At 42.4% G+C, this 16,112-nt stretch overlaps 2 protein-coding genes across 5 annotated transcripts in view; one reads left to right on the plus strand and one right to left on the minus strand.

Annotated features, from left to right (window-relative positions):
- The window catches only part of LOC111610154, a 66,728-nt gene that overhangs the window by 50,267 nt on the left and 349 nt on the right, over nucleotides 1-16,112 (minus strand). Inside the window, exon 2 of the mRNA XM_023342942.1 lies at nucleotides 15,856-16,063. The gene's annotated coding sequence lies outside the window, so the exon portion shown is untranslated. The remainder of the gene's footprint in view (nucleotides 1-15,855; nucleotides 16,064-16,112) is intronic.
- Nucleotides 1-16,112, plus strand: part of LOC102221621 (angiomotin-like) — a 64,841-nt gene that overhangs the window by 6,710 nt on the left and 42,019 nt on the right. For all 4 annotated transcript variants that reach the window (XM_023342928.1, XM_023342930.1, XM_023342929.1 and 1 more), the window contains 2 exons: nucleotides 3,823-4,840; nucleotides 8,473-9,040. In XM_023342928.1, the coding sequence (XP_023198696.1) occupies nucleotides 3,823-4,840; nucleotides 8,473-9,040 (1,586 nt within the window). The remainder of the gene's footprint in view (nucleotides 1-3,822; nucleotides 4,841-8,472; nucleotides 9,041-16,112) is intronic.

The following is a 16,112-nucleotide window of genomic DNA, read 5'->3' on the forward strand; positions in this document are numbered from 1 at the left end:
ATAATTAAGCTAAGGCATTAAACAATTAAGCTCTGCAACATGACGGTGAATCCACCACAAACTGGATGAAAATTGTGAAGTTTAAAAATTCTGGGCAGTGAAAGTTCATATTATCATCCTTTTGAGGCAGAGTTTAGTGACTTGAAATGTAATCTTTTATAACTTCCAATGATACAAAAATTAAACATAAGTATTTCTTATTAAAGAGTAGGGTTACAAAATTTATTTCAAGACTATTTTGTGCAATTTAATTGACAAAAAAATACTCCTGACACTATGAGAAACACTATGTTTATTTTCGTATTTACACTAATTTATTTTATGCAGATCTTCTACTTTACTGTATTCAAACTGGAAAAATCTAAGTTGCTTCTAGGTTCCTAAAATATGTAATCTAATGTAGAAGCAGTTTTTCAAAATGAATCCACTCTCCTACTTTGGACTGCACGTGAATGCAATTATTCTACAGAACACTAAGAAATTCTAGAAACTTCAATGCATATGTGAAAAGAGTTGTACTAGGTTGCACATACTTTTTTTTTCTTTACTACCAAGACATTAAATTGTTCCTTTGTTTTTTACAAAGCTGTTATAAAGAAGGAACTAGATGAGATTATGTGATTAATTAAAAGCTTTCTGCTTCTGTTAATCGACAACCAAAACACAACTTCCTTTTCAGAGACATCTTCAAGTTCTTCAATCTACTGTGCTCTGGCCAGGTAGTTACAATACCTTTAATTGCAAGGTATTATCGCTTGGGTCAACTAGTCTCCCTCAAGTTTACATTTTTCTATCAGAAAACTGCCTCAGCTACTGCTTTTTAATTAAAATTATTTGAACTGATGTTTGTGGTGGTAAAATACTAATTTGTGGGTGGGAGGGTTCTATAAAACCAATGGCACCTTACTTTGTCTACCTCTTTTTGTTCTGCTGTGCCATCAAATCAGCAAGTCTTGGGGATCTGATTGAGGTCAAGGGTGAAACATATAGTCCCCTTGTTTCTCTGTCCACTTTCTTTTTTATTCACTTGATTTTTTTTTCTTTTCTTCAAAATCAGGTTAAATAGGTCTTTCATGTTGATAAATTGGAATATTTTTAAAAGTTGGGTTATTCCAGTAAATATGTTCACATGACATGAATTTACTACGGAGAATAATATATTACAAAAACCTTTTCTGTAATAAAGGATTTTTACTTGTAGATCTAATGATGTGATAAAGAAATTAAAGTTTCTTTACAACACAAGTAAGTTTCTAGCTTACTTGTGTTGTTTTTTCCTCTTCTTCCTGAAGATACAAAGATTATCTGAGAGGTTTAGTTAAGGTCAGTTTGCTGGTTAATTCCATTTGAAGCAGATATAGGTACTTTAAAAAATATGGACAGGTGCCAACTGCAGCTGGAAAATAAAATCAGGATTTCCATAAAGATGTGAAGTGCATTCCAATTTTCTAAAAGATGGCTGCACTGACTAAGGAATTGAGTACAAAGTTGAACCAACAGCAGCAGATAACATCACTTTCCAAATCATCACTGACTGTGGAAGCATCACTCTAGAACTCAAACAATGTGGATTCTGTCTCTCTACACTCTTCCTTCAGGCTCTTGAGCCAAGATTTCCAATGAAGTGCAAATTTGACCTTGACCTAAAAAGAGGAGTTTGAATCACTGAAGAACAATCCAGTTCTTTTTTTCATGGAAAACACTTTTGATGTGGTTCATGAATAGGTTAAACGAAAGGAATGTGGTAGTTGAAGTCCATATTTTGGATATGTTTGTGTGTTGAGGTCTTTGAAACACTTAGTCCAGCTGAAGCCTATGCTTATTGAGTTTCTACCAATTTTTGAAGAGGCTATGGTTTACAATTCTCTTAAAGGTGCAGTAGCTTTTATAAAACATGTTTGTTTGTTTTTTGTTAAAACTATCTCCATGTCCAGAGAGCATGTTATGAGACAGATAATCTGTGAAAAGATCAATCTTCTGCGCTACTATTAGTGTCTGAAGAAAAGCACCGCTCTCAACTAAAAACAACCAATCAGAGCCAGGAGGAAGGTCTTTGCGCTGCCACTCAACATCACATACTCACTGCTAAATGTGCTAATGGCGAAGGAACGACTTACCGTTACAGGAAAACTTTACCTGCCGTCATCAGAGACCATACTAACTGGCCTACCATTCACAACATAAGGAAAAGGTTTAGCAGTAGTAAAGAACAACATTGACAGTTTCAACAAATATGTTAAAAAAATATTTTTATAAAAGTTACATACTGCAGCTTTAAGGCTGCAGTTAACTGTTTTGGCTATCCACACTTTTTCCTTGCCCCTCATCCTGACTCTGGACATGTAGCTTCTTAACCAACGACCAACCTGCTATTTCAGTACAGGGTATGGAGTTTTGCCATATGTGATTTACAACAGCATAGTAAACACAGCAATCATGGCAAAGCAGAACAACTATTTTGAGTTCACAAGTTTGGAGACAGAGGAAATGATAATTGACAAAAAAAGAATGGAAGGCCAGGAACTGAGCAGGGAGAGTTAATAATTCAGTATGTACTTCCTTGTTGCTTCAAACATTTGCTCCTCAAAATCTCCTCTCTTTGCAGGTTGCTCTGGGCCCTTTGGTTACCATTTGTATTTTCCTTCTCTTCAATTTGCCATCAATTTTCCTCCTAGAGCTGTAGCCTGCGTGATTGGCTACAGTTCTGTGGACCTTAAATTTCTGAACAATGTATCAGAGGAGCATCAAGATGCTGGAATATATATTATTTGGATAAATATGGTCTTCACTTTTAACAAGCTTACCTATCATTTTTTTTCTGATATCTTGGGGCAACTCTACAACTCTCCTTCATTTCTTGTGGCCTGTGTTCAGTGTACTTAGTACACGTCATGTAACCAAAAAGCACTTTGACAATTAGTCACTCCTTAGGCAGACTGAGTTTGGAGACACTTGCAATGTTATTTAGTGGACACACCTTTGTTTAGCATATTCATATGGTCAAATTATTAATTATTACATTTTCAAGAGATATCTATGTCCTGACCTATGTCACAAGATGACAAGTGTCTTCTCCGCCCCTAAGAGAAAAAAAAAACTAGATTATTGCTGAGTGTTCCAAAGTCCTTTTCTCAGATGCATTTATTTATTTCATTTGTTTTATTTATTAATTTATTTACTTCATTTACAGTTTAAAACCATTGCTTATATCAAATGTAAGCAAAGGTTTTCAATAAAAAGTTGGAAGAAAAAAGTCTTGAAAGTTTTTTGCATTGCATTTTGAAGTCAGTGTTTCAGAGTTTGGAGGAGGAGTGGAGAGGAACATGCTGTTGATGTCCAGTATAAAGTTTCACTGTCAGTGATGATTTAGGGAGCCTTGTGATCTCCTGGTGTTGGTCCACTGTCCATTCCAAAGTCCATAGTCAACGCAGCCATCTAACAGGATGTTTTAAGAGACTTCATTCTGCTGACAAGCTTTATGAAGATGGTGATTACATTTTCTAGCAGAACTTGGTACCTACTCACACAGTCAAAGGTATGAAGAGCTGCTTCAATGACCAGGTTAAGCAAGACAAAAATCATATCTCAAATGTTCAATTGAATTTTTTGTGATGTAAATGTATCCCTCTGTTTTCTGTAGGTGTTTTAATTTTTTAAAATGAATTTACTGATATTTTATTGAGTAAATTACACTTTTGATAGTTTTCAAATTTTAAAAGTACCAGTATTTTTCAATAGTTTTTGTGATAGCCCCTCACGTCTCTTCTCCAGTTACCTTTCTTTTACACATTTTTCCCTCTTTACTTTTCTCTTGGAATACAGACAGGGGGCGTAGTTTGTCCTTCCATGAAGTTCGTTGCCAGCGTGAGATGGAGATGAGGGCCGGAACCGAAGAGCCATCAAATAGCAGTGTATCAGGTGGTGGCAGTACAGTCCTGCAGCGGCTCCTTCAGGAGCAGATGAATCGAAACTATGTGCTGCAACAACAGCAACAGTCTGGAGGAGGGGGGGTTGGAGTAGCAACAGGAGGTGGAGGTGGCTATTCAGTACATGGACAGGTAAGCCCCTCTGATGATCATTCTGTAAGCGCTCACATTGCAAGGCAAGAGCCCCAGGGACAGGAGCTTCAGACGGACAGTGGCCTGGAGAAGGTTGGTGTCATCAGAGTTGGTGGGCATGGTGGGGGCAGTGGAGGTGGGGGATGTGTGGGCTCTTGTGGAGAAGCATCCAGTGTCGGGGGCAGTGGAGTTGGTGGCATCACCCAAGGACAGTGCCCTAACCTAGAAGATCTCCCTACATACGAGGAAGCCAAAGTACAGTCACAGTACTTCCGCGGCCATGGTTCTCCTCCTCAGGCTCAGCAGCAGCAGAACAGCCAGGCCCAGCAGCCTTCACTGCCTGCCTCGTTAGGTGCTGCTTTCTACGTTACTGGCCTTACCAGCACCAAAGTTCGCACTGAGGGTCGCCCAACACTACAGCGTGTCAGTGGTACCGGGAAGGTGCACCAAGATGATGGACTAAAAGATCTAAAGCAAGGACACGTCAGGTCTCTCAGTGAACGACTTATGCAACTTTCTTTAGCCACCAGTGGTGTGAAAGCCCATGCTCCTGTAAGCAGCACCCCTCTTTCCCCACAACTACCCCCATCATGCCAGCCTGGAGACTACTACAAGCCACAGCATCGAGGCCCACCACCAGACTATCCTTTCAAAGGAATATGTTCTCCTGGCAGTCATCCGGAATCTGGAGGCCACTTTTATCAGGAGCCAAGAGTAAGGGATCACTCCAGGGAGGTTCCAACTGTTCGATATCAGCCCCCTCCTGAATATGGCTCTTTCAGGTAATGAACAGTGAACACACACACATATACATGGCACACAAAAGATGCCTTTCCGCTGAAGAAATCAGAGCCATATCAGTCAAAAAACCCACTAAAACCTAGAAAACAATCCTGGTAGGGAGGTAGGACATTTTGAGTGAGCACTGAAAAAAAAGAGGAGCTTTATAGTGAAAGCGTACAAAGCATTTTTCACTAGTTGAAAATCCTCAACATTTTGTTGCAGTCATTTCCCAGTTTACAGTGTGTATAGCATATTTTTACATTGACAAAATCTGTCAACTCTGCTGAAAATATTGAATTACAGAAAACTCAAGCTTCACAGAGAGTAATGCTCTGATCAGTTAAAACTTGTTTTGTATTTATAGAGGTTAAAATTATCACAATTCTCAGGACTTTTCAGGACCATTTACTGATTTTAAGTTTACAGTCTCATTCATACAACAACTGCCACTGTGCGCATACTCCCAGTTAACAAATTATTGCTTTACAGTTGACAATAAAGAATAAAATGTGGTTCCAGTGAAAGCCATAGCTTGATTCCAATAGGATTTAATCTGAGATAAGTCAGTTAAACATGGTTTCTCAATAGTGTCTCAGAAATGACAAGGACAGATCCTGTTGGGCTGGTTTCACAGTAGTCATTGCCATCTAGCTTGAAGCAGAGTCTAACAGTAATGAATTCCAAACTATTTTATTCATCTGGCAGGACAAGTAGAGACATGAAATGAAAGGCAGGTAGGGTTGCAATGCAAAGTCCCTTGATGCCATGTTTTTTTAATATACATTTTTGTTGATTTTTTTTGGAGTCTAGGTATTTGACAAATTAATTATTTGCCAAGTAATAAATGTTATTAATGATCCAAAATTATGCTAATGAATACAGATGTAGATGAGCTATTGTTTATTTATATTGTTGTCAGGTCAACCTCCTGGTGTGATTGAGGAGAAAAAACAGCTGAGTTGTTGTAAGTCTGATTGTGTGAATTGAAGGAGTGAAACAGTATTTCTACCACAAAATAATATTTATATTTGGAATTCGAATGAAGTAAACCCAGAGAATATTTTTATTGTTTCTATAAGTAAAGTTACACCCTTTTTGATACCAGAAACCTCCCTGTGAGTGAATTTTATTTTTAGTGTGTCAATAACCTGCTTCTCAGAAACTGCTCTGACGTTCCTTTTTTTTTTTTTAGGTAATTATGATGCAAGAGTAGCCATGGCAGATGGAGTATATCATGCTTTATATATAAACTAAAACATTTTTCTCGTATTGCTATTTGCGAACAGTGTTATGAAATGCCTTCCCTTTAAAGATTTATTCTGCTTTGCTTTTTTGTACACAAATCGTACAGAGGATCTGGACCCTGGGATAAAGAGAAATGATTGCTCGCTGGAGACATGGACTCTATTGAAGTTCTAAATGCTACTCAATCTCTAACCTTTACTCGTGATGTATGTAATGCATCAGTTTGACGATATGAAGCTCACCGGAAATGATCTGTTCTGTAAACAATAATCCTCCGCCCACTGTGAAGAAAAATGCCAAACTGAACAAGGCGACTGTTAATGCCAGAAGTGTGGACATCGCAAACCAAACAGCTTCGTTCACTTCTTCTGTTGCCATTGCTAAAACCATAGGCAGACTACAATTCTAAAACAGTGCAGAAAATCAACGGCATCTTTCACAACTTCTCCTTTTGTTCATTACTGATTGACCTGGTTGAAATTCTGCCTGAGAAATTCACTTCAATGGGAGAAAGCCCAGACAGAGCACTGAAGGGAATTTGGAATTGAACAGAATTGTGTGGGAAGGCAATAGACAGCATAGATAAGGCCACCAAGACACCTTGAATTCGCTGTAGTTGTCATGCCTCATTAATATGTTTAATATTTGCATCTAATGCAAAATGCGTCTCCATAACAAATACAGTATATACTCATGTGCTACATACAGTGGGGAGAACAAGTATTTGATACACTGTTGATTTTTCAGGTTTTCCCACTTGCAAAGCATGTAGAAGACTGTAATTTTTATCATAGGTACTCTTCAACTGTGAGTGATGGAATCTAAAACAAAAATCCTGAAAAATACAATGTATGATTTTTAAATAATTAATTTCCATTTTATTGTGTGAAATAAGTATTTGATCATTTATCAACCAGTAAGAATGTTGGCTCTCACAGACATGTTATTTCTTCTTTAAGAAGCCCTCCTGTCCTCCACTCATTAACTGTATTAATTGCACCTGTTTGAACTCGTTACCTGTATAAAAGACACTTGTCCACACACTCAATCAATCAGACTCCAGCATCTCCACAATGCCCAAGACCAGAGAGCTGTGTAAGGACATCAGGGATAAAATTGTAGACCTGCACAAGGCTGGGATGGGCTACAGGACAATAGGCAAGCAGCTTGGTGAGAAGGCAACAACAGTTGGTGCAATTATTAGAAAATGGAAGAAATACAAAATAACGGAAAATCTCCCTCGGTCTGGGGCGCCATGCAAGATCTCACCTTGTGGAGCATCATTGATCTTGAGGAAGGTGAGGAATGAGCCCAGAACTACACGGCAGGACCGGGTCAATGACCTGAATAGAGCTGGGACCACAGTCTCAAAGAAAACAATCAGTAACACTCTACGCCGTCAAGGAATAAAATCTTGCAGTGCACGCAAGGTGCCCTTCCTCAAGCCAACACATGTCAAAGCCGATCTGATGTTCGCAAATGACCATCTGAATGATCCAGAGGAGGAATGGGAGAAGGTCATGTGGTCTGATGAGACAAAAATAGAACTTTCTGGTTTAAACTCCACTCGTCATGTTTGGAGGAAGAAGAATGATGAGTACAACCCCAAGAACACCATCCCAACCGTGAAGCATGGCGGTGGAAACATCATTCTTTGGGGATGCTTTTCTGCAAAGGGGACAGGACGACTGCACCATATTGTGGGAAGGATGGATGAGGCCATGTATCGTGGGATTTTGGCCAACAACCTCCTTCCCTCAGTAAGAGCACTGAAGATGGGTCGTGGCTGGGTCTTCCAGCATGATAACGACCCAAAACACACAGCCAGGGCAACTAAAGAGTGCTCATACCATATTCTACAATATGGTATGTCTCATACCATATTGTGTCATATGGTATGAGACAGATAATCTGTGAAAATATCAAGCTCCTCTACCTCCTCCTTGAGCTACTATTGCAAACTACAGCAATGCAGGAAGAAGATCTCCAATCAAGCATCATCAATCAACCTCCTGCATGCGCTGCTCAATGTACTAATAGCAGAGAAACCATTTACCGTTACAGGAAAACTTTTTATCTGCCGTTGTTGGTGGCCAGGCTAAGTAGTCTGAGCATTCACAACAGGCTCTACTGCCAGGAAGAAGCTGTAGCATAGCAGGGAGTAAGGGGAAGTGTGTGAGCAGGCTATACACGAGAGTGATTGTTAGTGCAAGCACCCTCCTAGCTCTGACTGGTTGTTTCTGACCTTAAAGTTAACTTTTTTTGTCATGACTGTGTATTTGTAAACTTGAAATGGTCATTTTTGACCACATACAAATATTTTTTTGTATTCTGTGCAAAATTGAAGGCAGGCAGCATTATGACCTCACAACTGATCTCTCCTCAGATCCACTAAGGAGGTCTCAGTTCACTACCAGAGGCCCCTCAACCAGCACAGTCCCAGCTCCTCTGTGACCTCTGTTGGATCTTTGTCTCGTGCACAATCCTCTACTCTGAGCAGCATGCTCTCTGCCGCCTCTCACTCCTCTCATCCATCAATTCCTCACCAGCCACCTCCAAGCCAAGGAGAGCCATACCCAATTATGGGACCCCGTGTTCCACATGGTCCAGGCTCCCATCAAGTGGCAGAGCCTTTCCCCCCAGGACCTGTTCATCACACAACGCAGAGGGGCCATGCTTTTCTTTCTGATTCTTATGGCTCCACTCCAAGGTTGCATCATCATCAGCAACACAATCAATGTCAACAACAGCAGCAACTCCAGGGTCCTTCCCATCCCCAGCTGTCTATGCAGGCAGGACATGTTCCCCAGCAGCAGTCCTTCATACAGCTACAGGGAGAACCTTTTGCAATGATGGCCCGTGCCCAGCAGATGGTGGATGTGATGACTGAGGAGAACAGAATTCTAAGACAGGAGATGGAGGCTTGTCGTGAGAAGGTCACCAGGTTACACAAGGTAAGATTTTCATCAGAAGGTCTAACACATCTGATTTTAGTCATTGGTTTTTACTCCGTCTGCTGCTCTGTGTTTTTGATTTTTTTGTAGGATATCACTACCAGGCAAGAGTTTAGAGATGATTTATAAATGCCATTTTAAATAATGTTTTTTTCACCTCTAAACTATATTTATCAACAGTCCTACAGACACATTGCTTTCAGAAGAACCTATAAGCAACAGTATGTGGTATCAAAGTAAACTGCAGTATTTCTGAACTTATCTGCAGGCACTTTCAATTGAAAGAGGTGTAATGTAGCTCCCTCTGTTGCACTGACCAACATATAGTAATAGTATGAAAGTACAAAAAGATTGGTATGTTATTCTAGTGCTAACCCAGATTTTTAGTAATGCTTAATGTCTTGAAGTTTTTATTTGAAAAAAAAAACAGGTGAAAGTAAAACCCTGAGCTTAAAACATGCATTCAAAACATTTGAACTGATTTATTGATCTAAACTCAACCCCAGACAAAGCGATAATAGAATAGAATAGAAGTACTTTATTCATTCCAGCAGGGAAATTACTTCGCAGTTACAGCATAGAAACAAGACACAATAACAACTACCACTGAGTAGTAGTTGTAGATAAAATAAAAATAAAATATAAAATGCTGTTAATATAAGAAACAACTTAAGAACAGTCCTTGCAAAGATTAAAAAAAAAATGCAGATATGTATATGTAAATATACTGTATGTACAGCAAGTGTGCCACAGTGCAGTTGTGCAAAATTGGACTGATTTGTGCAGAACCATGATTTAGCTTTTATTGTACAGTGAGATGGCATGTGACAGGAAGGATTTCCTGTATCTGTCCCTACGACAGCGGAGCTGGAGCAGCCTATGTGAGAAGGTGCTCCGCTGTCTGTCCACTATGTGGTGGAGAGGGTGCTGTTTATTGTCCATAATAGACAGAACCTTCTTCAGTGTCCTCCTCTCCACCACAGTTTCCAGGGACTCCAGCCTTAGTTCCAGTACAGAGCCAGCTTTCCTGATGATTTTGTCCAGTCTATTAGAGTCGCTGGCTCTGATGCTGCTTCCCCAACACACAGCAGCAAAGAAGATGGCACTGGCAACAACACTGTGATAAAAGGTCTCCAACATCTTGCTGCACACATTGAAGGATCTCAGCTTCCTTAAAAAATAGAGTCTGCTCATCCCCTTCTTGCACACAGCGTCAATGTTAGATGCCCAGTCCAGTCTGTTGCTGATTACAACTCCCAGGTATTTGTAATCCTCCACCTCCTCCACCACTTCCCCTTTGATCTTCAGTGGCCGTGAAGGTATCTTCTTCCTTCTGAAGTCAATCACCATCTCTCTGGTCTTACTAATGTTGAGCCTCAGGTGATTCTGGTCAGACCACTCCGCAAAGCCGTCCACCAGTGTCCTGTACTCCCCTCCCCTCCATCCCCTATACACCCGACAACCGCTGAGTCATCAGAAAACTTCTGTAGGTGACATGACTCAGAGTTGTACTGGAAATCAGTGGTGTACAAGGTGAAGAGAAAGGGAGAAAGCACAGTTCCCTGTGGAGCTCCTACATCACTGACCACCACATCAGACAGGACACTGCCCAGACGGACAAACTGTGGCCTGCCTGTCAAGTAGTCAGTCACCCAGGAGATCACTGAGTCGTTGACACCCATCCTCCGCAGCTTCTCACCCAGCAGCAGAGGCTGGATGGTGTTGAAGGCACTGGAGAAATCAAAGAATGTGATTCTCACAGTGTCTCCTCCACCATCCAGGTGCGACAGTGCTCGTTGCAGCAGGAAGATGATGGCATCGTCAACTGCTAAGTGGGGCTGGTAGGCAAATTGCAGGGAGTCTAGAAACGTCCTCACCTGAGGCCTCAGCTGGGCCAGGACCAGTCTCTCCATGACCTTCATCACATGAGATGTGAGAGCAACTGGTCTGTAGTCCTCTGGGTCGGATGGCCTTGGCTTCTTGAGAACAGGAACCACATGTGATGTCTTCCACCGCAGCGGGACTCTCTCCAGCCTCAAGCTCAAGTTGTACATGTGTGCCAGTACAGGGGACAGCTGGTCGGAGCAGGTCTTCAGGATCCGTGGTGTAATGCCATTAGGTCCTGCAGCCTTCCCTTGGTTTAATCGCTCCAACTGTCTCTTAACCTGGCCTGTAGTCACCGTTAGCTGGGGGTAGGTGTTGTTGTCTGCAGTGGAGATAGGGGAAGAGGGAGGCATGGGGGGCTGAAGGAGAGGGGTGGTGTGTAGGAGAATGCCGGTAGGTGGTTTGAACAACTTGGGGCAGTGTGGATGTGTGGGGGGATGGTGGTGGTATGGGAGTAGCAGGAGGTGAGCTAAACCTGTTGAAAAACTGGTTAAACTGGTTTGCTCTATCCAGGCTCCCAGATGTCTGTATGTCCTTCCCCTTCATTCCAGCGATGTTCTTCATTCCTTTCCACACATCTTTCACACTGTTCTGCTCGAGTTTGGACTCAAGCTTCCTCCTGTAGTTGTCCTTGCATGTCCTCAGTGTCTCTCTGAGTTCACGCTGGACTCTCCTCTGCTCCTCCTTATCTCCAGACCTGAAAGCCATCTTCTTTTTGTTTAGAAGTGCCTTCAGGTCACTGGTAATCCAGGCTTTGTCGTTGGAGAAGCAACGCATGGTCCGGGCTGGCATGACAGTCTCCTCACAGAATCTGATGTAGTCCGTGATGCAGTCAGACATGTTGTCGATGTCCTCCCCATGAGGCCCACAGAGCACATTCCAGTCTGTCGACCCGAAGCAGTCCTGCAGTGCCTCCTGTGTCCACCTCCTCACCGTCCTGATGCGCACAGGCTGCCTACTCACTAGAGGAACATACTTGGGAGTCATCCTTACCAAGATGTGGTCCAACCTGCCAACGGGGGGCAGGGCTGTGGCGCTGTATGCATCTTTGGCATTAACATACAGGAGATCCAGCATTTTGTTTTCCCTGGTGGGACAGTCAACATACTGCTGGAAGTTGTGTAGAGTTTTGTCCAATGAGGCACGGTTAAAGTCACCTGTGATGACCATGAAGGCGTCCGGGTGTTGAGTCTGGAGTTTGGCTGCGGTAGAGCTGATGACGTCACAGGCCACCGCTGCATCAGCTGATGGGGGAATGTAAACAGCGATCAAAATGGCGGATGTAAACTCCCTCGGTAAATAATACGGCCGCATTCCCACAGCCAGAAGTTCAATGTCCGGGCTACAAATCTGTTCCTTCACGTTAACATGACCGGGATTACACCACCTCTCACTCACATAAAGTGCAATCCCGCCGCCCTTCTTCTTCCGACTCTTGGAAAAGTCCCTGTCCCCCCGCACCAAGGAAAATCCAGGGACCTCCACGCTGTAGTCCGGAATAAGCGAGTGCAGCCAGGTTTCCGTGAAGCAGAAGATACTGCACTCCCTGTACTCCTTCTGGGTCCTCACCAGCGCCATGAATTCATCCGCCTTATTCCCCAAAGACCTCACGTTCCCCACAATAATCACCGGTACCGCTGGCCTGCGCCATCTCCTCTCCTCTGTTTAACTCCAGACCTGCAGCCCCGGTGTCTCCTCCGTAACTCCTCTGGGACCACAGGCCTGTCTCCGGGCAGCAGCAGAGGATTACACAGCGCAATCAGCTGTTCACGTGCGTAAACAATGCCGCTACTCTGTTCGGCGAGGTTCTCCGTAACAAAGAGTATAAAAAGTAGCAGAAGAACGTGGAGAACAGCGACAGAACCACATCCAGCCATTGTGGAAAGCTTAACTAATGATCTATGGGTTCTTTAAGCAAGGGTCCTTAATCGGTTACAGCAAATATACACAGATTAACACACACGACGGGAGCTGCGTCTGCAAGCAGCCAGCTGTGCCGGCGCCAAAATAAGGCACAAAAATACACATAAATGCAACATTACACAGATCGGTCAGTAACTAATATCTGGTGAGGTGCACACTGACCTGACAAAGGCTAGAATGGTGGATTAGAACCCCACATATTTGCAAAGTATCTATCTATACATACAGTGTCTTGTGAAAGTTTTTAGCCCCCTTGAACTCTTCAACCCTTTGCCGCTTTTCAGGCTTCAAACATAAAGATGTAAAATTTTTATTATTTTGTGAAGAATCAACAAGTATTACACAATTGTGAGGTGGAAGGAAATTTATTGGATATTTTAAACTTTAACAAACAAAAAACTGCAAAGTGGGGTGTACAATATTATTCGGCCCCCTCGCGTTAATATGTTGTAGATTACAACATATGAAGCAAGTTGCTTGTGGTCTGTCTCTATCAGTTTTGCACATTGAGAGACTGAAATTCTTGCCCATTCTTCCTTTCAAACCAGTTGGAGCTCAGTGAAGTTGGATGGAGAACGCTTGTGAACAGCAGCTTTCAGCTTTTTCCACAAATTCTCGATTGGATTCAGGTCTGGACTTTGACTTGGCCATTCTAACACCTGGATATGTTTATTTGTTAACCATTCCATTGTAGATTTTGCTTTATGTTTGGGATCCTTGTCTTGTTGGAAGATAAATCTTCCTCCCAGTCTCAGGTCTTTTGCAGACTCCAACAGATTTTCTTCCAGAATGGTTCTGTATTCGGCTCCATTGATCTTCCCATCAATTTTAACCATCTTCCCTGTCCCTGCTGAAGAAAAGCAGGCCCAAACCATGATGCTGCCACCACCATGTATGACAGTGTAGATGGTGTGTTCAGGGTGATGAGCTGTGTTGCTTTTACGCCAAACGTATCGTTTTGCATTGTTGCCAAAAAGTTGGATTTTGGTTTCATCTGACCAGAGCAACTTCTTCCACGTTTGGTGTGTCTCCACCTTTAAGGTTGTTTAAAGTTTGTGGCAAAGTTTTTATGGATATCTTTGAGAAATGGCTTTCTTCTTCCCACTCTTCCATAAAGGCCAGATTTGTGCAGTGTACCACTGATTGTTGTCCTATGGACAGACTCTCCCACCTCAGCTGTAGATCTCTGCAGTTCATCCAGAGTGATCATGGGCCTCTTGGCTGCATCTCTGATCTTTCTTCTCCTTGTTCCAGATGAAAGTTTAGAGGGACAGTCAGGTCTTGGTGGATTTGGTCCGATACTCCTTTCATTTCAATATGATCGCTTGCTCAGTGCTCCTTGAGATGTTTAAAGCTCGGAAAACCTTTTTGTATCCAAATCCAGCTTTAAACTTCTCCACAACAGCATCTCGGACCTGCCTGGTGTTCCTTGGTCTTCATGATGCTCTCTGCACTTTAAACACAACCTGAGACTTTTTCTGACAGTTATACAGTATATATATCAGTGACGTGCGGTGAGGTTCATAGCTGGTGAGGCACTGACTTAATCAAAATCAGATTTACAAATATAGCCCCCTGCATGTTTTTGTTCACATATGGAAATTTCAGCAAAAACACTATTCCTTTACATATCATCCATAGCCGCGCTGCCGCGGTAGAATAATTCCGTTAACTCAGTGAAACTTGGAAATGTAGGTATTGTTAATTTAGTGCTATGCTCCACAGCAAAGTGAAAGACCGAAATACAACTCAAAACTACTTCTTTCTCGCTTTGTATCTGCCAAGCTACACGCAGACTCGTTGCCATGCTTTATGTTTCAGGATTCAACACCAAAAAACACTTAAATATTTCCAACAAGGAACAATACATTCAGTCTGTTGAAGTGGTATGGTTTAGGTTTAATATTTATTTTGCGATTATTAATAAGTGATTGCTGTGGTAGATTATTTAAAAAAAAATTTTTTTTCATAATTGTCATGTCATAATTTATTTTTATTTTTTTCAAGATGGCGCCGGCACAGCTGGCTGCTTGCAGACGCAGCTCCCGTCGTGTGTGTTAATCTGTGTATATTTGCTGTAAGCGATTAAGGATCCGTGCTTAAAGAACCCATGGATCGTCGGTTGGGCTGTCCGCGGTGGCTGGATGTGGTTCTGTTGCTGTTCTCCGCGCTCTTCTGCTGCTTTTTCTGCTCTTTGTTGCGGAGAGCCTCGCCGAACGGAGTGGCGGCATTGTTTGCTCGCATGAACGGCTGATTGCGCTGTGTGGGCCTCTGCTGCTGCGCTGCAGGCCTGTGGTCCCAGAGGGGTTGCGGAGGGGGCGATGGGGCTGCAGGTCTGGAGTTAAACGGAGGGAGAAGAGGAGACGGCACAAACCAGCGGTACCCAGAAGGAGTACATGGAGTGCAGTATCTTCTGCTTCACGGAAACCTGGCTGCACTCGCTTATTCCGGACTGCAGCGTGGAGGTCCCTGGATTTCCTTTCCAAGAGTCGGAAGAAGAAGGGCGGCGGGATTGCACTTTATATGAGTGAGGTGGTGTAATCCCAGTCATGTTAACGTGAAGGAACAGATTTGTAGCCCGGACATTGAACTTCTGGCTGTGGGAATGCGGCCGTATTATTTACCGAGGGAGTTTACGTCCGCCACTTTGATCGCTGTTTACATTCCCCCATCAGCTGATGCAGCGGTGGCCTGTGATGTCATCAGCTCTGCCGCAGCCAAACTCCAGACTCAACACCCGGACGTTGTTATTGTGTCTTGTCTCTTGCCCTGTCTTGTCTCTATGCTGTAACTGCGAAGTAATTTCCCTGCTGGAATGAATAAAGTACTTCTATTCTATTCTATTCTATTCTATTCTATTCTATTATAACTACTGCTGCTATTAGCTAATCTAACACAGCAGTTTGCGGGTTTTGTTTCTTTTCTGCATTCTTTACACATACAAACTGTAGCTCACAAAATGAACATTTTATTAATAAACTAAACAAAAAATGTTATTGCCGTCTTACCTTGTCTTATAAATGTTCATCCAAAGCCAAGTCTGTCCTCGACACAAGTTGAGAATAGATAGCAGGGAAAGCATTAATGGCTGTTTCTAGCAGGACAAGAAAAGCCTGTCTTTTCTTGTATACCACTCCGTTTGAGAAGAGCGATACCCTTCTTTCTCAAGGAAACCTTTCAGCTCCAGTGTCGGTCATCCTTTAGTATTATTTCCTGCTTTGATTGAAAATCCACTTTAGAAAAATGTTTAAGTGTAGAAATGTAG

This window comes from Xiphophorus maculatus, chromosome 11, assembly GCF_002775205.1.
Source record: "Xiphophorus maculatus strain JP 163 A chromosome 11, X_maculatus-5.0-male, whole genome shotgun sequence".
NCBI lineage: Eukaryota > Metazoa > Chordata > Actinopteri > Cyprinodontiformes > Poeciliidae > Xiphophorus > Xiphophorus maculatus.